At 45.0% G+C, this 25,899-nt stretch overlaps 1 protein-coding gene across 2 annotated transcripts in view; it reads left to right on the top strand.

Moving 5' to 3' along the window:
• LOC147708648 (cAMP and cAMP-inhibited cGMP 3',5'-cyclic phosphodiesterase 10A) overlaps positions 1–19,286 on the top strand; it is a 1,277,009-nt gene extending 1,257,723 nt beyond the window's left edge. For both annotated transcript variants that reach the window (XM_086927318.1, XM_086927317.1), the window contains exon 22: positions 17,098–19,286. In XM_086927318.1, the coding sequence (XP_086783444.1) occupies positions 17,098–17,215 (118 nt within the window). In that variant the 3' untranslated portion in view covers positions 17,216–19,286. The remainder of the gene's footprint in view (positions 1–17,097) is intronic.
• The last annotated feature ends 6,613 nt before the right edge of the window (positions 19,287–25,899 follow it).

Below are 25,899 nucleotides of genomic sequence, written 5' to 3'. Positions count from 1 at the left end.
GTTGTATCATCATCCTTTCTCGTACCTTGTCTCCAAACACAGGCCGTTTTCTAAAACAGGTTGCAGCACAGAGGCTACACAGGGCGGGACCACATTGTATAATAAGGCAGCACGAGAACAGGAATACTAGGATAATACCAACGACCATCAGAACCTTCCATCCCCACGCTGATAGTAGAGTCCAAAGCCACTCCATTAAGGACCAGTTTCCCTTGTCTACGTGAATAGAGTCGGAAATCTTGTGTAGCTTAGAGATCGCTTCGTATACAGTCGGAGCATTATTGGGAATAAAAACACAGCAGCTTGATTGGATCATTCTGCATACCCCACCTCGATCTGCAAGTATTACGTCAAGAACCATACGATTCTGCAACGTCATGAGACGATCCGCCTGGAGCTCAGCTGTTAAGTTACTAAGGGCACCAGCAGTTTCTGTAATAGTAGATTCAACTACCCGTGTTAGCTGACGTAGATTTCTACTATTGGCCATAGGCCCCCAGAAAGGAAGGAAACCTTTGAAAAAGTCTCCGGCTTCCTGACCAGCGGTATCTTCTTTGCTGAAAACACCTCTTGCTACTCTGGTCTTGTGATAATCTGGGGAGGCAGTGTATGTCGGAGGCAGTAGTCGAGCAATATAACATGAACCTGAAAAGTCAGCAGGCAACCATGTATATGCCCTATCCTGACAGATGAAGTAGGTACTCTTAGCAGTTAAGAAGGCAGGGGAGGAGTTCGACGGATACACGTAAGTCTCAACACAGTCACTCCTCCCTAGCCGAGCTCTTGGATTTCTCCCATTACCTTGCAAGCAGAATTGACCTCGGTGAGGTACGACCCAGACTGGAGTGGAGCTTTTACGCTTGCTTTCACCCAAACTAATACTATACTCCGTAGAATTCCAACTCAGATAAACCCGTAGTTCATCTCTAGGGACAGATGGGGAGTTATTGACGTCTTTAATCATGTCAGTTATTCCCTTTATCAAGGCTTTATTAACGGATGTATACTTAGCGGAACGTGGAGGACGCGGGGGATAGGTTTCGAGAGCATAGACAAATACGGTTTGGAAGGCCCGACATGATCCATTATAGCTAAAAGGCAAGACCAGATAGGGAATGCCTTTATCCATAGTGTGAGGTATCAAACCACATACCCAGCAGTCTGTTGTGTTAACTACCAGTTGGTGTTGATGCAAGAGTTGTACAAAAGTGTTATTTATGAATTCTGAGCGTCGAGCTTGCTCATGTTCAGGGAACGGATGAAAAGAATGATAAGAAGCAACAGTAGAAGAAACAGGATCAAGGGGAGGTACTGTAGTTGTTATCGGTGCAAAAATTAAATGTATACCAAAGACGATTCCACCCACCAACGTTATTAAAACAATCAAAAACGTAATTGCACATTGCATCAGAAAACATTTGTTATGGAGAATCTTGTAAAGTCTATTTCTGCGAACATAAATTACATTCTCTCGGTGCAGCCCAGGAAGCTCCATCTTCTACAACCGCTCGCGACCACTGATGATATGTACGTAGTTGAAAATGCCTCTATCAGCCCTGGGAGTTCCCAGAACTAATAGAAAGACCGACCTTGTGTCTGGCCCCCGCAGATTCAACTAGGCACAAAGCCACGACCCTACGGCTACCCAGACGGCAAGGTTATTAAAACAACATAACATACATAGAATAATACAAAATATTAGCAAACTTCCTGGCTGGAGGCAATGTATCAAATTCAAATATGAAAAATAGGCAGTTTCCTGCTTTATTAGTTCTTAGAATGAGACCGTAGGTTGTATCTCAATTTTCCTGGAGTTGTTTGATCCGGAAACAGTCTATCTTCAGCAGAGGTTGCAATGTTCGAGTTCGCAGATGGCAAATGTTCGTTTGATGCTGAGGTCAAATGTTCAGTGTTCAAAGGAGCAGTTTCAGAAGGGGAGTCAGAGCTCGGTGAATCAGTAATCAGTTCTGCATCGCTGAAAGGAATGTATCTAGGAACTGGTTCGGTTTCAGAAGCACCAATTCCTTTTTTCACCCAGTTATCGTAAGGAAGTGGAAGGGGTACACGCTTTGCATGCGTCGCATGGACCCAGTTTTTTCTGCCAGCCACACGTATAGCAGTCCTTGTCGCCAACAGGACCTGGAATGGTCTGACGAACTTGGGTTGGAGATTTCTGGTCCGTCCAAAGTTCCTGATGACGACTTGGTCGCCGGGCTTCAGCTGATGACCTGGACTTTCCGGTGGCTTTGGTAATGCATCGAAAACCTGTTGGTGAATGAGACTCAATTTAGCAGTCAAGTCAAAAAGGTAATCGATTAACATTGGATATTCCAGTTGCTTGAATTCCCTCGGTCTAGGTACCCCCCAAACGTTTGCAGGTCGACCGAACACAATCTCGTAAGGGCTAAGCCCTACTCGAGAATGTACAGTCGCTCTTGTGGATAACAGAGCCAAAGGTAGTGCATCTGGCCAGGACAAGCCCGTGGAGGCTTGTATCTTGGCCAGTTTCAGTTTGAGGGTGCCATTGTACCCTTCAACTAAACCAGCAGACTGGGGGTGATTCGCACTGTGAAATTTTTGTTTTATGTTTAAACCTGCACACACACTCTGCATAACTTTCCCTACGAATTCACTTCCGTTATCTGACCATACAATCCGTGGCATACCGTACCTGGGGAAATATTCCTTGAGAAGGATTTTGGCAGTTGACAAGGCAGTGTTGTCCTTTAGTGGATATGCTTCGATCCACCTTGAAAAAGCACAGACTACCACTAGAACGTACTTGAGATTGTTGCAACGATCCATGTTGATGAAGTCTAACTGAATCACTTCGAAGGGGCAAGAAGGAGGAGCGAAGTGACCAGCGGGCGTTGGAATTCCCTTGCCAGGATTATGCATCAGGCATATCATGCAATTTCTCACCACTCTTTCTGCACACTTACTAATTCCATCATTCTTCCAGACTGGAGCCAACATCTTACAAATCCCTTTAGAACTGATGTGCGCTGCTCCATGCGCCATCGTTACTACCGCAAGCACATACGCATCAGGCAACATCCAACGCTGCTGTTCCGACAAATCGATCCAACATCCGTTCGAGTCCAATTTACCCGTATTCTCTTTCCATGCAAGCTTTTCCTCTTCAGTCGCTTCTTCCTGAATTGCTTTCACACTTTCCACTGTATCCTCACACATTCCCGAGTCAGTAATCCATCTTGCAGACGTTGCAACATACATTCTACTCATCGTATTCCTAGCTGTCTGTTTAGCGGTCTCATCTGCAAAAGCATTCCCACGACCAACATCATCCGTGATTGCTCGATGAGCACTGCACTTCACAATCGCAACTTCAGTCGGTAAGGTTAGAGATTCCAACAAGTCATTAACTAGCTGACAATGCTGGATCTTAGTCCCATGGGACGTAATGAAACCTCTTTCCTTCCACAAACGGCCAAAACTATGCGCTACGCCGAACGCGTACTGACTATCTGTGAACACATTCACTCTCTTTCCCTTAGCTAAAACACACGCTCTCGTCAATGCAATTAATTCTGCAGCTTGGGCAGAATTCTGACTCACTCTTGCAGTCTCCACAATCGTACTCAAAGTCGTTACTGCGTAAGCAGCTGTTACATCACCATTCTCTAATTTAAAACAAGACCCGTCAACATACAACGTGCCATCTGGATCTGATAATGGAGTGTCTTTAAGATCAATCCGTCCTTTTGTCTCTTCCTCGGTTCTGAAACAACAGTCATGAGGTTCAGAATCACTCGACTCCTGATCAGTCGGCAACAATGTTGCTGGATTCAATACATTACATCTTTTAATCTGAATATGACTCGCTAGCAGTGTCAGCTCGTAGCCTGATAATCTAGCACTGGTAAGGTGTTGTGTCTTGGTTCGGTTCATGAGCGTGTCCACAGCGTGAGGAACCATGACCACTAGCATGTTGTTCATGACCAAACCAGCAGATTGTCGAATGGACGCTGCAGCTGCTGCTGTAGCTCTCAAGCAACTAGGCAACGCTCTGGCTACCGGATCTAATGTTGATGAAAAATACGCACAAGGGCGTTGTTTATCACCAAATCGTTGCGTCAGAACACTCAACGCGCAACCTTCTCTCTCGTGGACATAGAGTGTAAATGGTTTACTGTAGTCGGGTGTACCCAATACAGGAGCTGAACACAATGCATTTCGTAACTCAGAAAAACTTTGCTGACCTTCGTCAGACCATGGCACCGGACTCGGAACACCTTTCCCAGTCAAGGCCACCAATGGTTTTGCCAAAAGAGAAAAATTTGGGATCCATTGCCTACAGTATGAAGTAATACCTAAAAAGGCACGCACTTCTCTCTGTGTGCTAGGAACATTCATCTGCGTAATTTCTTTTATTCTCTCTGGGGTCAACCTTCTTCCCTCCTTTGACAAGAGATGACCTAGGTAGGTCACTTCTTGACAACAGTATTGCATTTTGGAAGGTGACACCTTGTGATTTAAATTAGACAAATGATGCAGTAGGGAAATTGTAGCTGCTTTGCAAGTTTCCTTGTCATTGGCAGCCACTAGAAGATCATCGACATATTGCACTAAAGCAGAACCAGGAGGAAGTACAAAGGAATCTAGCTGACTTTTTAATGCCTGGCTGTAGATGGATGGGCTTTCACAATAGCCTTGTGGAGCACGTTTAAACCCGAAGCTTCGGCCTCCTAGAGAGAAGCAGAAAATATCTCCGCTTTCCTCGGCTATCGGAATGCTGAAAAAGGCATTCTTCAAGTCGATAACTGAAAACCATGTGGCTGTAGCAGGAATCAACGTTAACAATGCAGTAATGTCTGGAACCACAGGAAACTGTGGAATCACAATTTTGTTAACCTCTCTAAGATCAATTACAAATCTATAGACTGGAGGCTTTGAAGGATCAGTGCGTTTCAGAATTGGCAGTACAGGGCTGTTACAGACATTTCCTCTAGTTTCTTCTACTACGTCTTTCTTGATCAAATCTTGCACTATCAATAAGAGCGCACGTTCACCTTCACTAGAGATCTTGTATTGTGGGATTCGTGGAAATTTGACATTTGCTTTCAAAGTGACTACATATGGTGGAATTTCTAAAAGACCTACGTCGTTAGGACCAGTCGCCCAAAGAGTATCAGGGAGAGAACGCAGCTCCAGTGGGAGCGCATCCATTGACAAGTACATTGGAGAGATGATTCTCTTACCCAATGTAAGCTGTACTCCTGCCGGAGAACAGTACAGAGTCGCGTACAGGCGTTTTAACAAGTCTAAACCAAGCAGATTTTCATTACAACCAGTCGTCAAAATCAGGGGTGCTTTCAATTGACGGGGTCCAACAGAAATAGACAAAGGACCAGATACGGGGTTGTGAACAGGGGCGCCTGAAAAACCTACAGAAACATTTGTTAAGCCAGACAAAGGTGCGCCAGGGAGTTTCGCATGTATGATAGAACTTTTTGCTGCACCAGTATCCAACAGAAACGGTTCGACTACACCTGATGTTGCTACTGCGACATAAGGCCCACTCTGATCTACTGGAACTGATACTACTCCCTCTTTGTCCATGGCTGTCCTAGTACTCATTTTGCTGAAATTCCTCACTAACTTCACAGTAGTCTTCAACGTGATACTGTTGAGATCTAGTAGGTTGGGCAGACTGTCCGTTTCGCTGATCAAAATAATTAGAAGGGCGATCATTTGTTTGTGGAGGCATAGCACCTCGTCCTCAACCTCTAGAATTTTGCGTTGAACCACCACGACCTCTCTGAGCTGCTGCAGCATTATTTTGTGCTAATACTGGACACTCATTTTTATAATGACCTTCTTTCTTGCAGTAAGCACACTGATTCCATTGATATTGTGGTCTCTGAGAACCATAGTCTGTCCTCTGATATGGCCCTTGCTGTGTATTCGTCTGATTCGTGCGAGGCGGATATGCCTGCTGCAAAAGAACTTTAGTTTTTAAATCTTTTGTTTTCTTATCTGACTTTTCCTTCTCTTCTTTATCCCTATTTTCATAATACTGGGCAGTTGCAAGTATTTGCGCAGTCGTAGAGACAGCCCACGCACTTTCAGAATCTTTTAATTTATTACTGAGCTCTGGTAACAGATTGTGCACAAATTTATCGACAAATAATCTGTCCTTCTTCCGTGCTCATATCCTGACCACTGTGATCTACGAAAGTTTCTTCAAACCTTGTGAAAAAGTCGGAGACACTTTCGTCCTTTTTCTGCTTGCATGCGGACAACTTGTCCCAGTTAACGCGCAATGCTGGCATCAAAGTTTTCATTAAATCGATTATTCTACCGGGCAAATCAGCAATTAGAGGTTCAGGTTTAGAACCACCTATTAGTTGACCATCTGCCGCTATTATAGCTGCCCAATCACCACCTAGGGCAACTGGGTGATTTTCTTTACGAATTTTAGCCCAAATTGGTTGCGGTACTACATTGCCAAATAACATGTCAATGTCCGCTAAATTCATTACACAAGCTTCAACTGTTTGCGCCAACTCTTTGTAGTATCCGGCTGGATTTTTACGCGGATCTGGCAAGGCCTGTTTTACTGCTAACACTTCGGCTCGTTTCCACGGAATGTGTATCCACACTCTCTGGAATTGGGCCGGAGCGGCTGCAATACCAAGGACCGCATCAGCTTGCACAGCTTCGCGCCATATTGGAGGAACCTCCCTCATAGGATATTGTCGACCTTGCTTCGTACTACGTTTCTCTAACTCTCTTGGTGAACGAAGGGAAGGATCGAATCTAAAATCTCAAATTAATTCCATTGCTTCTTTTATCTCTTGACCAACTATCATACCTGCAGCAAATTTTTGTTGAACTTGGATTAATTCATCCGGTACCTGTTCAGATTCGCTCTCTTCCCATTCTTCACGTAAAAGGGAACACATGACATCAAACACATAGCGCTGTGTCGGTTCCTTCCATTGCATGAATGTATCTAATACATCTCGCACACTATATCTTCCAACTTTCGAAATCCACCTAAGGGCAGTAGAGTCTAATATTCCACGTTCTTCACTACTAGGGAGCTGACTACGTCTCTGAACGGAGTCAGAGACAGGACTCCTAATCAAAGTTTTGTAAAAGGGAGATAGAATATTAGTGACAGAATCAGTGATTCTCCGACGAACGAGTTATATGACTCCGCTGAGTCATATAACTCGCAGAAGTTTGAAGGAGAGTAGTAGTCGGGACAGAAGAAACAGCAACAGCAGGGGTAGCAGGCAAAGTAGCTTGTGAAACAACAGGTATCAACGGTACAGGCATAGGCAGAGGAGCTGGCAACCCTGGAAGAGGGGGTGCCGGAGGAACATTAATATTGACCACAGGAGGTACAGGAGCTTGATTCAGGGGAGCAGGAGCAGGTACACCAGGCTGTCCAGCAACCGGTAATTGAACATTCGGTAAAGGTGGAGCTGTAGCACCCTGTGCATACGGTGGGGGTGACCTCAACAAGTAAGACAACAGGGGATCCTTTTCAGGGTCCTCTACTATCTTAGCTGTACTCGATGGCAAGGCAGGATAGAACTTGTCTATCGCTAAATTACGCTCTCTATTGGCCACCTCCATCGCTTTCTCAGATTCATTGAGTTGCAGCTGCTTGGCAGACTGTTCTAAAGTCAACTCTTGCTCTTTCTGCTCTTTCTTTAGCTTTTTAGTTTCTCTCTGTTTGGATTCTTTTCGCCAATAACGGAAAGAATCAAACATTGCCGGCCGGGCTTTCTTCTTAAATAGTTTCATTTCTAAATTATCAAGAATCTCGGGTTCAAAACTACCATGCAGTGGCCAACTAAGGACACCGTCTTTCTCCGTATATCGGATCCACACCTCATTATAAGATATAGGACCCACACCATGTTTACAGTAAAGATCATAAAGAGGAGTTCCAATCGGAGGAACCAGACATGAGTCCTCCAACCGGGAATCCCTGTTGCAACCAAAACACGACAACATACAATTTTTCCGACTTACCATTTTATTAACCGGAACACAGAACAGACACAAACAAAAGTGCGCACTCGAACCAAGAACTTAGGCCTACCAAAGCGAACAAATGTATCGATACCCAAACTAAACCAAATGATTATCGTAACTAGAACAACCAGTACAACCAGTGATAATCTTACGAAACCAAACCAAACCAAAAACTAAAAGGATTATCCAAACAGGAGTAAACCCTTACGAAGTAACCAAACAACTAGCAACCACTTAATACTTAACTGAGGCACTGAAGACGTCACCAAGGAGAAACCCGTCTCGTCTCGCCGTACTAAGGTCTGCACCTCGGGTCCAAGACAGGGCGACAGTCAAGGCAGCGGACCACTGCAGCCGTCCGAACGGGAACCCTCGTGGAAGAGAACGTCGGGCCACTTTTGCGATATGCCGGGATCGATGAAGTGGGGCGCCTCCCTCTGGAATCTTCACACGAAGCTTCTCGAACTCTTCAGGCTTTTGGACCGGTACCGAATGACGTCGCCCCACGTTGGGCGCCAATTGGAGTTCTGGACTTTTTGGTACTGTCCAGAGGTGTCCGGGACAACACCCGAAGACCCCTGAGTTCTACCTGTCTCGGTGCACAAATAAACAGAAACACGGGCTTCTCGATGGTGGCGTCAAAGACCAAAGGTTTATTACTGCAGGGACACAGAAGTCACAGAAACTACACACGGGCAGAATCTAGGAGCCTGTTCGAATTGTACAAAGTGGGTTGCTTCTTAAATACAAAATTTTTAGCTTGGGGCAACATTCTTCACATGCTAGTATGTTTCTAAACCTTCATGTCCTAAACAATAAATATTTGGTGTTACACAAGAATCGTCCACAATATCTGATGTCAAAACATTACGAACGAGGGGTTCCCACTGTTCCATCATAATCCCATGTCAACTTTTCATTCAAGAGCCGGACCGCCTCATCGTAAATTTCGTTACCTCCCCCTAATAAAGGCCCAGAAGGAAAGGAGCAGAGCCAGGTGCAGAAGATAGAAAAGCAGGATAAGAGATGTTTGTGGGTCGTAAATGGGCAAGGCTACCAGCTTCGGCCGCCTAATCATGATCAGGCCAACGAACACGAGAACCAGTATTGCAGGACTGGCCTCAGGCTGGGGAGGCAGCTTTTGCCGAGTCATGCGGCCACAGCGTTTCTGTCCTAAGGTGCACATGTCACTAGCAAGGTGAATCGTCGGCTAAAGCTTACGTGTCCTTAAGTGAAATGGGTTGATCAGAGGTCACTGCGTGTCCATTGACTATGTGAGGGCAAGAATACAAAATGGCTGCCATAATCTAAGATGGATGCCATGGGTAAATCAGAAATGTGTTTATAACAAGAGTGCTCTTGCTCGTAGCATAGCGAAAACACCAGGATATGCTAAATGGATCATTTGCGGTTCACTGGTACCAAAATTATGAGTTTACGACAATGTTGAAAACACGGGTTCAAATCGTCACGGAACCTCAAAACATGAACTGGTTACCTGCACTCATTCGGAAATGACAGCTTATCAAATGTAATAAGGTAACTCTAATGTTAGTCTAAGGGAGAGGTAGGTCTTGCAGTAGTGAAAAACGAATGAAATAGTTTTTCACTACCAGAACATATAAAACTTGAAATTACATGTCCCTGTTTTAAATGCACTGCACCATGTTTTCTGGGCTGTTCGGGCTCCTAGGGGTGACATATATGCATTAAAAAGAAATGTTTGGGCATGCTAAAGGTTCATTTTGCCAGGTCACATTGGCAGTCCAAAACTGCTCACACATGCTGCAATGGCAGGCCTGAGGCATGTTCAAAGTGCTGCTCAAGTGGGTGGCACAACCGGTGCTTCAGGCCCACTAGTAACATTTAATTTACAGGCCCTAGGTACATGTAATACCACTTTACTAGAGATGTACAAGCAAAATAAATATGCCAATTGGGTGTAAGCTAAAGAAGAGAGCACAAGCACTTTAGCACTGGTAAAGTGTGCAGACACCTAAAAGTCAACAAAACTGGGCTCAGAAAACAGGAGGGTTAAGGCAAAATGTTTAGGGATGATGAGGAAGAAAGGGCCTAGTCCAGCAGTAACTGGTGAATGAAAGGTTATCCAGTATTTGGGTGTCTTTCATAGATTCACATGCCTGAATCATTCCCCGTCGCCGAGACGGGAGCCTCCGGTACATAAAAAAGTAATGTCCTAAGGACATGCATAGAGAATATAGGCCGAAGGGCCTCCCCTTTTGGGGCCTTTCCACGTCCTTATGTAAAAAGGACCGAACTCTCATCGTTAGCCAATCAGCTCCGACCTCCCTCTAGAACCTTCCCGGGAGGAGCCTCAGTCCCTCAGATTTTTCTACCGCACGTTGTGCTAGGGAGTCTCCAACCTGAGCTCTTCAGGTTTTCCAAATTTCGAAGTCTCAAACTTCGCCGAAATTCACTTTGTCAAAAACGGATTTACCCTATCATCGACTACATGTCGGAACCTACTAAGAAAGCTTCGTCCATGGCGGACTCACAGAAGAAAGCCCTTCTAAGGGCCTGTTCCTCCTGCGGCAAGCAGCGGATTCAAGCGGAGGACAAGCACGACCTGTGCTTATATTGCCTGTACCCTGACCACGTCACTGACAAGTGTAGGGTGTGTAGAGCCTTCCCAAAGAAGACGGTTAAGGAAAGGGAAAGTCGCCTTCGCGAATGGCTCGACAGGCTTAAGGTCCGAGACACTCTGGAATCTTCCGAGGGTAGTGTCTCCGCGACCTCCAAAGTCTCCAAGAAGAGACCCAGGGTGCAGTCCCCTGGTGAGAAAGACACTCCTCCTAAGAAGGCGAAGAAGCCTTCGGAGGCACGCTCCACCACCTCCTCCGTGTCTGTTAAGGATGACCAGAGGTTCAAGAAGCCCGCTCCATCTACTAAGCGGACCACCTCGGTCACGACCACTGCGTCGACCACTACGGCCTCATCGCCCTCCGCGACGGCCACGACGACCACCACGGCGTCCTCAGGAGCACCGGTCTCCTCGACCATTCCTCTGAAACCTTCATCTAATACGAAAGCGGCCTCTTCGTCACCTAAGAGGTCTAAATCTACAGGTACGCCTTCGCACAAAACACATCATACCGAAGGCTCGTCACCTAAGACATCGACGTCAAGTTCGTCTCCTAAAACGTCGAAGTCAAGTTCAAAGAGCACACCTTCGACAAAGATATCTCAAGTCCAAGGCCCTGCCTTCAGTAAGCCGGCGAAACCCTTATCCCCGCAAAATTTGATGCCATTGACCCTGACGGAGGTGCCCAAATCACCAACACACACGGCAGGGGCGCCATCTTCACGCACGTCGCCGGAAGAGACCCCGGCGCCATCTTGGAAAGAATCGAGATTGGTCGAAGTCTCTATTCACTCGATTCCAACGCCCTCGGTTCGCCCAACGGTGGACTTAGCACCCGAGCAAGAACAGGACACACTCCAGAGTGAGGAGTCCGACGAAGAACAGGAGGTTCACGAAGAACACCAGGACGTCCACGGGATCCGGGACGAAGTTATGTATCAAGGCAGCTCCCTGAACGTCGACACGGTGAACACCCCGATGACCTGTTTGCCACTGTCTCTGGTCAACGATTTGAAATCCCTGGTGCAGGACTATAAACAACGGTTCCCGGACGCAGACAGCGGTGCCCGGGTACCGGTCACCCAAGCGCAACCGTCGGCCTCGCACCCTTCCGCTCCCCAGGCCCGTCCTCGGAGCCAACTCCGACCGCAAACCCAGGCGGAGGACTCATCGGAAAGCGAGGAGGATGAGACGGACTTAGAGGAAGGCGAAGTGCAAGACGTCGCCTCGGACCACAGAGACGAGGATGCCGATGCTGCGTCATCACACCATTCGTCTACCCCGGCATCCCCACGACCGCGCCACTCTGAAGCGGCGGACGTGGGAGGTTTCCACAAACTGGTGGACAGAGCGGCAAAGAGGTTTCACATGGCAGTGGAATCCGCGGAAACGGAATGCTTCCTCCATGATTTCAAGGAGCACACCCAGAAATCGGCCAAGTCTATTCCTCTTATAGACTTTCTGTGGGAACAGGGCAAGAAGCTGATGCTCACGCCTGCTTCGGTGCCTGCGGTGGTTCCGCGCCTAGACAAAAAATATAAGGCCCCGAACTCCGCACCTGCCTGCCTGACCGGCCACCCCAAACCGGACTCGGTTGTCACCCAGGCGGCCCAAAAACAATCCCGCAACCCCTCCTCGCCGCTGTCTGCGCCCCCGGACAAGGAAGGACGGAAGCTGGACACCATAGGCAAGAGGTTCTCCACCACATCCGCCATGTCCATCAAGGTGGCAAATTCCATCGCCCTCCTTGGCCGCTACAACCGCCAGCTATGGGAAGACATAGCTCCCTACCTCCAAGGCCTGCCGGCCACAGTCCAGGACGAGGTGAAAGCTCTGCTAGCAGAAGGACAAAACTCCGCGGCAGAAATTATCGACTGCGCCATCGACGCAGCCATGACGGGATTCCGCCAGTTGGCCGGGGCTGCCGTGCTCCGCCGCCAAGGCTGGCTCAAAGCGACGTCTTTTCGGCAGGACGTCCAATCTAAGGTGCTGGATATGCCGTTCGATGGTCAATTCCTCTTTGGGGAGAAGATAGACGAGGCACTCCAGGCCATCAAAAAGGACACCGACACGGCAAGGGCTCTGGGCTCCCTCCAGTCCCGGAACCAATCCTTTCGAGGGGGCCGCTCCAGAGGTCAGTACTCCTACAGAGGTTCCTACCAAAACCGGTCGTCCTATTCCTACGGCAACAGGAACCAGCCCCAGCAAAAACAACAGTCCCGACAGTCATCCTATGGGAGATCGTCCTTCAGAGGCAAATCCGCCAAGAAGGGCACTGGCGGCCGCCAGTGACCATTTACTCCAGCCAGTCCCACCACCGTCTCAATCCTTTCGAATTGGGGGAAAACTGACCCACTTCCTCCACAATTGGCAAAAAATCACTACGGATCGGTGGGTACTACATATAATTCAATTTGGACATTCCCTCGAACTGGTCAACACCCCTCCCAACACCCCTCCGCTGAAGCGTGCTCACAAACACCTGCACCTCCTTCTCCAGGAAGTCTCCGCCATGTTGGTCAAAGGAGCCATCGAACGAGTCCCAAAGTCCCAGAAGGGGAAGGGTTTTTATTCCCACTTCTTCCTGGTCCAACAGAAAGGGGACAAGTGGAGGCCGATCTTAGACCTCCGGGCGCTCAACGCCTTCCTGAGGAGTCAATCCTTCCGGATGGTCACACTCCAGGAGATCCTGGGAGCACTGGAGAGAGGAGACTCGATGGTCTCCCTGGACTTACAGGACGCCTACTACCATATCCCCATCCTCGTCAGGCACAGGAAATACCTACGGTTCGAAATAGCGGGCAGACATTACCAGTTCAAGGTCTTACCGTTTGGCCTCAAATCTGCCCCACGTATCTTCACGAAGTGCTTGGCGCCAGTGGCAGCCTTCCTGCGACAAAGGGGTCACCAGGTGTTCCCCTACCTGGACGACTGGCTGGTGAAGGCTCCTTCCCCGGAGGACACGTTGGCTTCCTTCAACGCCTGCAGCGCTCTTTTCCAACAGCTGGGTCTGACGATCAACCTCAAAAAATCATGCACTACTCCATCGACGAGGATCACCTTCCTAGGAGCGACCCTGGACACGGAGCACGCGAAGGCTTTCCCCTCAGAGGACAGGATCAGCAAAATACTGTCTCTGGCCGCGGCGGTGGCCAAGAAGCCTCGCCTCAAGGTCCGGACGTTCACGTCCTTGCTAGGGATGATGTCTTCATGCATTCTCCTCGTACCGCACTGCAGGCTCCGCATGCGCCCCCTGCAGGAGGCGCTGGCGAGACAATGGAAACAGTGTTCCGGCTCATTCGACGACATCGTCACGATCACACCGGCCATCATAAAGGCCCTTCTGTGGTGGAGAAACAAGACACACCTGACGGCCGGCTTGCGGTTCCTCCTGCCGCCGGCACCACTGGTCATCACGACCGATGCCTCGCTGGAAGGTTGGGGCGCAGTGCTGCTGGACCTTCGAGTCAGCGGCAAATGGGACGCCCAGGAGAAACAACTTCACATCAACCTCCTGGAACTGAGAGCAGTGTATCTAGCCCTACAGGCCTTCCTGCCACGTATCGGCACTTCCCCTGTGCTCGTCAAAACAGACAACACCACGACGATGCACTACCTGAACAAACAAGGGGGAACGCGATCTCTCTCTCTCTCACGAGAATCGCAAAAAATCTGGAACTGGTTGGTGGCGCACGGCCTCTCCCTCAAAGCGGAGTACGTGCCAGGGAAGGACAACACCATCGCGGACGCCCTCAGCAGGCAGGCCTCTCTCTCCCACGAATGGGAACTCAACGGCGACACGGTGGCCCACGTCTTCTCACAATGGGGCACCCCGAGGATCGATCTCTTCGCGACGGCAGGGAACGCCAAATGCCGCAGCTACGCAAGCTGGCATCCCCAACGGGGGTCGCTGGGAAATGCTTTTTCCATCGGCTGGTCCAGCGTGTTTGCGTACGCTTTTCCTCCGTTCCCGATGATACCGAGGCTCCTCCGGAAGATGAGGACGGAACCGTGCACGCTGATACTGATTGCTCCGTACTGGCCGAGACAACATTGGTTCTCGGATCTACTTCGCCTGTCCATCAGGCCCCCGATTCACCTGCGACAACACCCGAACCTCTTGACAATGTCCGGAGGCCAAGTACACCACCCGAACCTCCGTTCGCTCAACTTATCGGCCTGGCTCCTGAGCACCGTGAGTTCGGAGACCTAGATATACCGCAGGACTGCAGGGCAGTACTAGCCAAAGCGAGGGCGGGCAGCACGACCAAGACCTACTCGCTGAAGTGGAAGAGGTTCTGCGTGTGGTGTTCGGAACACGACCTACACCCCCTCCGGGTCACCCCAGTACAGCTGCTTCCGTACCTCCTACACCTGGCTCAATCGGGGCTGGCTCACGCCTCCATTAAGGTTCATCTGGCTGCAATTTCTAGGTTCACCAGGACTCCATCGGGACCCTCCCTCTGGTCCAGTCGACTGGTTAAACAATTTCTGAAGGGGCTCTACAGATCCTTTCCGAGGCCTCGGAAAGTCCCTCCTACCTGGCAGTTGAACTTGGTGCTCAACCAACTAATGAAACACCCATTCGAGCCCATACACCGGGCCTCGCTCAAACATCTTTCCTGGAAAACGGCTCTCCTGCTAGCCCTGACGTCAGCCAGACGGGTCAGCGAACTTCAGGCGCTGTCCATTCAGGAACCGTATCTCCAATTCAGGCCCGACCGAGTGGTACTCCGGCCCAACCCTAAATTCATTCCTAAAGTGCCGTCAGACTTTCATCTGAACGAACCAATTGTCCTCAAGTCGTTCTTTGCGGACCCTTCCACAGCAGCGGAAAGGGCGCTGCATTCCTTGGACCTTAAAAGGTGTCTCAAATTCTACTTGGACAGGACCAAAGACGTCAGGAAGTCTTCTCAACTCTTTGTAGCCTACAGCAACCCGCGCATGGGGTTGCCCTTGACAAAACAGAGCATCTCACGCTGGATTTCTTCAGCAATTGCTTTCTGCCATGATCAGGCCGGACGGCCTTTGACGGACCGAGTGGCTGCCCACTCGACCAGAGCGATGTCTACGTCAGCGGCGCTCTTCGCTGGAGTGACGATCCTGGACATCTGCCGAGCGGCGACATGGAAGTCCCCGCATACCTTTTCCAAGCACTACTGCCTGGACATCGAACTGCAGAAGGACGCTGCAGTGGGACAAGCGGTGCTGCGCCATCTCTTCCAATAAGGTGAGCCTTACCTCGTCCCGCCATCCAGGTATGCACATTCTTCATGGTTTTCTCTGCTATATGCATGACTGTATATTACCATGTTTCTCTCATGTATGCACATTCTTCATGGTTTTCTCTGCTAGATGCATGACTGTATATTACCATGTTTTCTCTCATGTTGTCTGTAATTTATGCAGGCCTGCTACATCTGAGAATGTGCTTCACCACTATGCATGTATAACTGCTGGCTACTCTGATTCAGGCATGTGAATCTATGAAAGACACCCAAATACTGGATAAGAAATGCGTTACTTACCTGTAACAGCAGTTATCCAGTATTGGTGTCTTTCATAGATTCACATGCAACCCTCCCGCCTCCCCGGTAAGGACTCACGTACCTCTATGTCTACATTGCGACACCCTAGCTGGGTGCGTACGAAAATCTGAGGGACTGAGGCTCCTCCCGGGAAGGTTCTAGAGGGAGGTCGGAGCTGATTGGCTAACGATGAGAGTTCGGTCCTTTTTACATAAGGACGTGGAAAGGCCCCAAAAGGGGAGGCCCTTCGGCCTATATTCTCTATGTATGTCCTTAGGACATTACTTTTTTATGTACCGGAGGCTCCCGTCTCGGCGACGGGGAATGATTCAGGCATGTGAATCTATGAAAGACACCAATACTGGATAACTGCTGTTACAGGTAAGTAACGCATTTCAATTCAACTCTCTTTGTAAGTTCATTCTGCAGGTGGCTGCATGGGGGGCATATATCTACCTGCCTCTAACACACTGCCTCTACTTATGTGACATTCTCCTTGCGTGTTTATCTACTGACCAGTGGATAAAGTGCTGTAGCTCCCTTATACCAAAAACTTCTGCTGGGGTTCCACTCTGCCATTACTGTGCTGAATTTCCCTGCAGTGATTTCCCACAAGTGTGTATAGCATAGGCAATAGCGATGAATTTACTGTTTCCCTTTTCAAAGATTGCACAGTTATTTTCCCATCAACTAAGATTGTGGTTTTCCACAACTCCTGATGCTTTGTGCAAGAAGTATTCGTAGTTCAGGATCTTTTGTTGAATTTTAGCCAAGATAACTTTGAGGGGTCTGCCACCTACATGGCAAGGATTGCTGCTTCTGCTTGTATATGTCACGTAACTGTTTAGTTTAAGAATATTTTGTGTCAGATCTGTTGTGAAAGATGAACATATTAAAGTTGTGTGCACATGATATCAACTGTTAATATTCTTTTTTTGTTTGTGACTAAAGGGACAACCTTAGCCAGTGGGAGAAAGTGGCCAGAGGAGAAGACACGGCAGTGTGGATTCCTTCCAATTCTTTGGCGACTGAGACATCGGATTCACTACCAGTGAAGATAGATGATTGATGAACACTTTATCCTAGGACATTTTTAATGGATTGCTTTTTTTAACAAGAATAAGAGGCCTCAACTGCTGATATGAAGGTGAAATGCCAAGCAAATTCCACCGTCCTGGCTTAATTTCAGTAGAAGGGACTCTTTGGTTTGAGAGGACTTTGGAAATGATGGTCAGGTCTTCTACTGAACAAGTGAACCTTAGGGAAACCTGAAAGATAAATTAACTGGCCTACATCTTGGGTCACACTGCTAGAGGCCTTAAAGTGGACATAAATACGTCTCAGCGGGTACTAGAAGTGGTATATTTCCTGTAAGGCTTCAAGCTTAAATGGTACTTTTAATATAATAAGATGGGCAGTATTCCACTGTCTTCACTTCGAGTTTCTGATTTTAAATAGGAAATTTGACTCACTACTATTGCAAGTGCTTGTAGTCGTCAGCTTGAACTGGGTTGAAACTATGATGGTAGGGTATAATACTTGAATTAATTTCTTTACTACTTCTTATCATAGATGGTGGACATTCCACACGGGGTATATGCTGGGCAGTGCATCACAATCCTCTGCACAGTTAAGGTTAGCCTGTACTTAAACGCCAGAACAGCCTTCATTCAGATGATCGTGAAAAAATGAGGACATCTTCCAGATTTGCACTGGACTTTCTGGTTTGCAATTGGCTGGAGGAGAGACTTCGACATCGTCAGGATGGATGGACGGATTTCACGTCATATTCTACATAATTTTTCAACAGAATGGGGATTCTGCCTCACCAAGGACGGTGACCTAACAGTGCTGTCCTGCATGGACATAGGCAGTGGGTTTAAAAATGTACACTCCGATTTGTTACCCTAATCCCCGCTTTGTGTGAAATTTGAGCACTGGTCTTGCAGATTGTTACATGTTTAGTCTCTTGGGGAACATATACTGCAATATCTCCTCCTAATTCACTAGTGGCTAAGCAATGGTATGCAGATATAGAGATAGTGACAGTGAGGCTGGGGCTCTGACTATAAACTATATACTGGCATGCACACATTTACTTAAGACAAGTTTGTTTTCTTGAGTGTGCAAAATATTGATATGGGTTCAGGTGAAAGGGAAAACAAACTGTGATTTTTAACAATTTAGGGAGATGGTAAATGATACTTACTATTATTGTCTTTTCTTGACAGAGTGACAAATCCTGAGTGATAATACCTTTAAGTGGTGGACGACAGGGCACATTGTAGGGATTTCTTAGAATAATACCTCAGGAAAAGAACGAGTGTTAAAACTGAAGGAGATGTTGGTTTTATGTATGCATGGGTTGGACTGATGACTTATACTGGCCCTCTTTGTATGTGATGCCTTCAGTTTGAGTGAGTCTTGTCTAAGGAAAATGTAAATACCTCAAATCACCCTTTTTCAGAGATTCCCTAACTTTCAGGGGTCTAAGTTTATTGCCTTGATGACTTGAGCCTCAAAATCAGAACAAAAACGTAACCATCCTGAATATATTACGGAGCAAAAAGGTTTCCCATACTTACAAATATATTTTCTATGAGACTTTTTACAATGTATTATTGAATGTGTTAAATGAACATTCTAAAACCAAGGATTTGGTAGCAATTTCCCCTCAAGATTGCTGCATCTCAACTAACTTCATGTTTGAACTTCTAGAGTGGATTTTAAGTCAGACTTCTATATATTTCTACATTAAATACTCAGTCGTGCAAGGTAATGGTAATGAAGATTAGCAGCAACTATCTATACATGATATGAAAAGTGAGTACTCGAGAGGTCACTGACCATCACAAAGATATTTTGATCAAAGCAAAAGTTAAACAGGTCACCGGTGAATAGTGCAAAATACTAATGTACTATACATTCACAGTAACCATGCAGGAACATAGCAAAGAAGGTGTGAAGATAGGCAACCAGAGCACTTGTGTTTTGATTCTGGGTCTGCGATAGTGGTGAAGGCTGGGACTAGGAATTGAAACACCTGCTTGAAAGAAGATATGAATAGGTGGGCGCTTGTACGCATACTATAGCAAAGCTGCTGGTGCGTGCAGGACATTAAAAGATACAAAAAGAACAAATGATAAAGGGAGTATGCATCTCTACAAAATGAAATCCTACAGGGCGTCCAAACGTTTCAGGACCGGGGCAATCTTTACATGTAAAGAAAGAAAATAACAGTGGGGGCACAGCCAATGGTAGGTTTGGTTGTGGGATCTAAAGACTTTTTCAAATTTCTGCTCTGTATGTCCCTATTAACCAAAATGTTGTACAGCAGAGCACAACATAATTGTGTAGATACATTCATAACATACTGAGTCACGTGGCCTCGTTAATGTGGCTCTCATCTTTTAAAATCGTCTCTACAAAACCAGTTACTGCTTTACTGAAGGACTGTGATTAACTTCAAATACGCCCTTCAAGATAATGAGGAAAAGCTCCCAAAGAAATTAGCTGTGCATTAGCCTCTTTCACCTGGGGATTATTTTTAAATGGACCAGCATATACGTCATTTCTAGCAGTAATGATCGTGTGAATCTCGAAATACTAGCTACCTAACGAATCCTGCCTATGTTACAAGTAATTGGCAACATCAAGCTTGCCTTGTTGGTACCAGTTGTGCAGTCTTTATTTTGCTTGCCAGTGGCAATGAACACTGTATTTGTCAACTCTAGGCATCCCTGTTGGTGCATTAGATGTTGATGCAATTATCTGCTTTGCTTTTGTCCAGCATTGGACTTCTAGGGGACGTTCTTCCTGCTTCTTCCATTGGTGGGTGTTATCTCTTGTTGTCCATGTTCACTGAAGTACCATTTCTCAGTACTGAGCATGTTGAGAAGATTGTCCAGACAGCGCCCTGGTCAGTTTCAAGTACTGCTTGCCTACTAATTCTTTCATATGACTTGTGGGTTGAAAACTCGGTTTGGGCAGAGTGTTCTTGATGTGTAACCCTGCTTGTTTTATAGCTGCACCCTCACACAACTGCAATTTCATAGAATTTCTCACCAGATTCTGTAGCTTTGTGAAGAGAACTTCCTCATTGAGATACATTTAATGTATCTCTGAGTCATTACTTCTATTAATTACAATCTACACTGGACTTTTTCAACCCAGTGTTTTAGTAGGATATGTGTTTTGTACTACTTGAAAACATATAAATGGCATATTCTCCTGGGTGCAGAAGTATGACACTCAAGTGTGATTGGTATGGACTACGCAAATGTAAGGCTGTTTTGGGCTGGTGCAGAACCAGAAAATCCACGTGCCGATGGAACAAACGTTTTCAACATTTTACAATTGACCAAACGTTTCCGCTCTTTCAGTTAATTATCAGATGGGCAACTACAGAAGCCTTAACTGATTTGAAATCTCAGAATTGTAGCCAAAGTTAGGCATGTGCAAAATTGGAAAGTTATCGATGTAAGGCTCATTTCTACTAAAACCAATACATATAACCTGGTAAAAACAAACTGGACACTCACTAGTTGCTTAGATTGGTGCAAAGTTTTAAACTCAGTACAGTAATAATTTATGGTGGCAGTATTTTATTTTGATATAGAGATTAAATGTTGCTGAATTTAAAGAGTGTGCTGCTTATGGTGGCACTCGTAGGGCAAATTTTATTTATGTCGAGGTGTACGACGTTCTCAGATTATTAATACAATGTATCTTCCTTAAAGAGACAAACTGCTAACAGTAACTGAAAAAGACAAATAATACAATGTTGTTAGTGAGGATTGTACATGTAGATAGTAGTTTTGAGTGTACTTTTAGAGTTTAGTGCTTTCCTCATAGAAATGTTTCCTTGACAATCATGTTCCCACCCTCGACATTTGGTGGAGGCACCCACATTTGTGCCAGTCTGTTTCATTGGCTTGTAGGCAGACGGTATATAGTGCCTCATGCGTATTTCATGCTATGTTTTTGAGATGCTTTAGACATTTGTTCCAAAGTGGGAAATGGGTTCATGAACAAGGATAAAGCATGAACCTGTTCGTCACATATACTATTCATTCTCACTAAATGAACTCCATGAATACTTTTATGGCAGGACTAGCTTTTCTTAGCATTTGTCTCGTCATGGCCTTAAGCTTTCAAAGAACCATTTGTTTTTGTTGTAGTTGGAACTAAGCAGAAAATATTGATCTAGCCAGAGAAAGTTGCGTCATTGGAACTCTAGGTATCCCGACACTGGTGTACAGATTCTTATTAGGCATAAAACACTGCTGACTTCTCAGTGCTTCATCACACAAACACTTGCTCGCTCTCTCTCAAGTCTGCAAAGCTTTCTTACCTAAATAGAGTTCTCTAAACATACCTTCATCACTATCTGTGGTGAATTTAAAAGTGATTGGACTTGTTTCTAACATTTGCATCATGTGTTTCTCTACGGATGCACACATTGGTGTAGGTAATTCCTACTGGTTTTGCCTAATGACTGAGTATTAAAAAGCAATCCATGAATCCCTTCCCTGTTTTACTGCTTTTTAGAAGTTTTGGTTTTTGAGGCAAAGAAGGGGTTCAACATTTTATTCAAATTTTCACTGACAATGTGACTGCACGAAGAAAAGATCAGTGACTTACTCACTGATAAATGCGGGCACCATTCTGAAAAGGTACAGTCTTCGGATGTTAAAGGTTCATGATCTGTGATTTGAGTTTAGCCTACATTTTACCCTGTTCAGGGTTCCTGATGGCATGCTCTCCAGAAATATTAAGCCATACCTTCAGCTGATTTGAATTTCACCAGTACAATGTACATGTGCTGCCTATTAGTTTTATGTAATGCATATTTTTGCACTAGAATGATGGGGGGTAAATAAGAGGCCCTTAATCCTTGGCCTTTTAAGTGCTACTGAGGGATCAAACAATCAATAGGTGATATATTATAAAATATCACTATAAGGAGGGCATAGTACAAAAGGTTATGTCAAGCATTGGCACACAGGATGAACACGTATACATACCAGAACCCTTTCGAATATATAATTAACTGTGGTACAATTACGTGTTCTGCGTAAAGTGTAAGTTCTATAGTTTCCGCAGGAAACACCTAATGCGTGCCTTGAGTTCCTCCATCATAAGAATAGCATTGACAAAGAATATCAGCCAATGGATTCTACTCGTTATATTAGAGGATATTAATTTAATCCAAACTCTTAATCAAGCCATTAATAAATTTAAATCCAGTTAGTTGTCGATCTTGTTGCTTCTCTGTAAGCCAATGTAATGCACAGTTGTCATCTGCAGCATTCCGCAGTTGTGTACTCTGCCTGCAGTTGCATCAGTCACAAACTTAATGGGTGGCATGCTACATTCCCCACTACCATCTCTTACATCTTATGTGGCCTTCTCCTTTTTGAAAAACAGTTTTGTAAAAGGGATTCTGCATTTACCTTTGGTATTTTTACTTGAACAAGCTATACATTTATTTAGGGAAATCTAAAACTCTGCATCATGTGACCATTAAACATGTGTGGTTCTGTTTTGCCTGCTTTCTTGACGAAAAGCCTCTTGCATTGTCCGTGTGTCTACGGAACCTTAAGGGAGATATGACCTGCTACTTTCAGGAGATATTTAAAGAAAGCGGTGTTACTTTACAGGAACTAAGTTAGTCACCTATGCCAAGTAGAAAATTCTCTAATACATTGCCAGTGCAATCCAAATTGAATAATGATTGCACATTTGTGGCTGTCTTGTATACATTGTTGTTCGATTATCTTGCTGTTCGATTTTCTTGCTGTTCGATTTTCTTGCTGATGCGACCACAGTATATTCATTTACTGGGAGTATTAAAATTTACTCTGGCGCGTGTGAGAATCCACTGGCTGATTCTCAGTGGCGTGATTCGGACACACACATCACCTATGACTTCAACGTTTATTTATATTTTTTTAACCTACCAGGCACTGCCATTTCTAGGGTGAAAACTGTGACACCCATTACATTGAGACTTGGGGATGTGTGCCGAAGTTAAGCTTGAGAGCAGACTTTTAAATCAAATATAGATTCTCTGGAAAGGTATCACCTTTCATTCTTAACATGGTCTTTATTCATGGGAATGGTTTCAGTGAGGGGGGACTAACCCCAGCACTCAAACCCTGCTCTGACTATGACATTAAGATTTATAAATCTGATTAGACCATGAGACATACCAAGTTGGGGTTGCTTTCCCATGAAGCCACCATATGGGTTTACAACATTTGAGAGTGCCTGCTGGTGGCAGGTGTTATTTTTTCTCTTTTTGGCCAGTAGTCATCACCATAGAAAAGAGGTTGAGGCATTCCACACCACCAACCAGCAGTGCTTTAGTCAGGTAGATACTGTCAGGCACTTATCGCCAGCACTTTGTTGTTATTCTCCCTGAGAGTACTAGGACATTTGGATGGCAGTACGTCTCAGTTAGACCTCTGTATTTTTTTAATGGAGACCTCTCTGTAGATTTAGAATACAGTGAGGCAGTGACTAAAGGATGTTTACATGATAAAAATAAATAAAATAAGTTATTCTGTCCTGCTTCACAGCACTACCTTGAATTCTATGAAACACGAGCCCTTTTGTTGCAGACAGTAAGTTCTTTACCTGCTATCTGACTCCACCATAATTAATGGTGTGTTCTTTCATGGATCCTTTTTTTAGGGAAATTTTAATCACTGGTTTAGTGTTGTCAAAAAGACCTGTCTTGTATAGACGTGTACTCATGTTTTTCTTGTTGGGCTGAGATACTTACTAAAACTGCATGATTGATCTGATGTTTGGCCACTGCTAAAAGTCACTAGTTTTGGAAACTGCTAAAATTGTTTACTTTTTCCAATACCTGGGGCCTTCTCTGAAAGTTACTGTCAAGTTTGAAATGTGTGTCTATTTGTTGCTCAATGAGGTTGCAATTAGGAGTCTTGACAGGCTTGTTCCATGTTTGATAGTCGCCCATGTAAGCGAAATTCACAGAAGTCCAGCATGCTTTCTGCAGTTGGGTTTAAGGTTCAAAGTGTCCACTGAACAAAGGATGCATCACTTTTTTTTTTCTTGCAAGTAAACGGTCATATTACTGCTTGCTGACCTTAAGCTGTGCTTGATGCATAATACGGGTGTATGCTCAAACAAATGTAAGTTAGAGAGAAATTTGTATAGTAGCTTGAACTTTATCCAAAGTCTCACTTGGGTTGCTCCCAAAAAAGGAAAGAGCTGTATGTTGTCCTTGTCCGTGTGTGTACATATGCCTGTCTGCATCCACAAAAAGATGGATGTATTCAGCAGTAGAGTGTTTGTACAAAAATATGCAAGTGCAATAATTTAAAATGTCTTACAATGTTGCCTTTATAAATAGTGTATATTGTGTGTAATTATTTTCCTGGATTTATTTGCAGCCTTTGTATTTAAAATAAGATCCTCGTTTGTACAATAGAACAATCGCCTAGTATGGTATACTGTAGCACGCTGTAAATAAGTTTTCGATCTGCCTTGAAATATTCTTGCTTTATATGGCAGGACCAATAGGAATCTTGTTTGCCACTGCTTGCACATATATTATTATGCATATAAAATATATTTTATGTAACATAAATATACATATATATATATATATATATAAAAATATATATTTAGAACATTTATGATTTTAATGGATATAGACTTTGATGTTAATATTCCTGAGGATTGTTTTTTTTAGATTTTCAACGTTTGTCCTTCTGGTGAGGAAAGGAGGAAGAGAAATACAATGCTACTTGTGAATATAATGTACATTTAATTTAAGGGAAACTTAGAATAAGAATTAGAAACATCCAAAAATGTACTCTATTTCTTATGTTTGTATGTGTTCACCTACATGGAAACACATTTAATGATTAGTTCTCTTTTGTATTTTTTTAAGGACAAACTTTGCTTTGATAGCTTTTGTAGAAAAAAAGAAAATGTTCAATGGTGTGATATGTTTTGCAGACTATGATGCAGTCCGAATTAAAACACTTGCTTACAGAAAAGCACCCTTATATCCTGACTCATGTAAATTTTTAATGTCTTATGCAGTCCTTGGCGGCATGATATGTTTTTACATCAAACTCCCAGAAACCTTGCCCTGAAAGATTACAAATACATTTAGACCATGTGGTAGGCATAAAAAGAATTGTCTGAATTTCAGGCTAACTTGAAGTAATCGGGATTTTTAACGGCACATATTGATGAAAAGGGTCTTTTCCAGGATTCATTACTGTTTTATTAACATTTCTATATAGCATTATTTTAAGCATTGTAAATCTTTTCAGCATAACCGCATCACTGCGTTTCAGTTCCACATTATAAATTGTATAAAGTACATTGAGTAGAGTTGCATAGTATGGGGCACGACACAAAGATGGTACAGATTAAGTAGTAGTAAGTTCTTTGGGGACCAGCACTAAGAAATCCGACAGTTCAAGTTTACTTACATACAATAACACAACACATGTATCAAGCAATCTCATGCTACAGCTTACAGAATTCTCTCAACCTGATGTTGGGTTTTCTGCTTGATGCTCTTTACCCTGTAATGTGTCAGGTGGAAGTTGTGTTTCGTAAGTATGAAAATGTGTCCATTGTCACTTCCTGCGCTTCCAAAGCAGTTTGTTTCTGACACAAAAGTGTAGACATACTCATTCCAATTTGATTACGTACGTTTTCTTGTTTGATATTTTAGGTGCATGTGGGTATTACCAGCAC

The sequence above is a fragment of the Lissotriton vulgaris genome, chromosome 6, assembly GCF_964263255.1.
Source record: "Lissotriton vulgaris chromosome 6, aLisVul1.2, whole genome shotgun sequence".
Classification (NCBI taxonomy): Eukaryota; Metazoa; Chordata; class Amphibia; order Caudata; family Salamandridae; genus Lissotriton; species Lissotriton vulgaris.
Note: the sequence above shows the minus strand (reverse complement) of the source record. Positions and strands in the feature narration are given on the sequence as shown.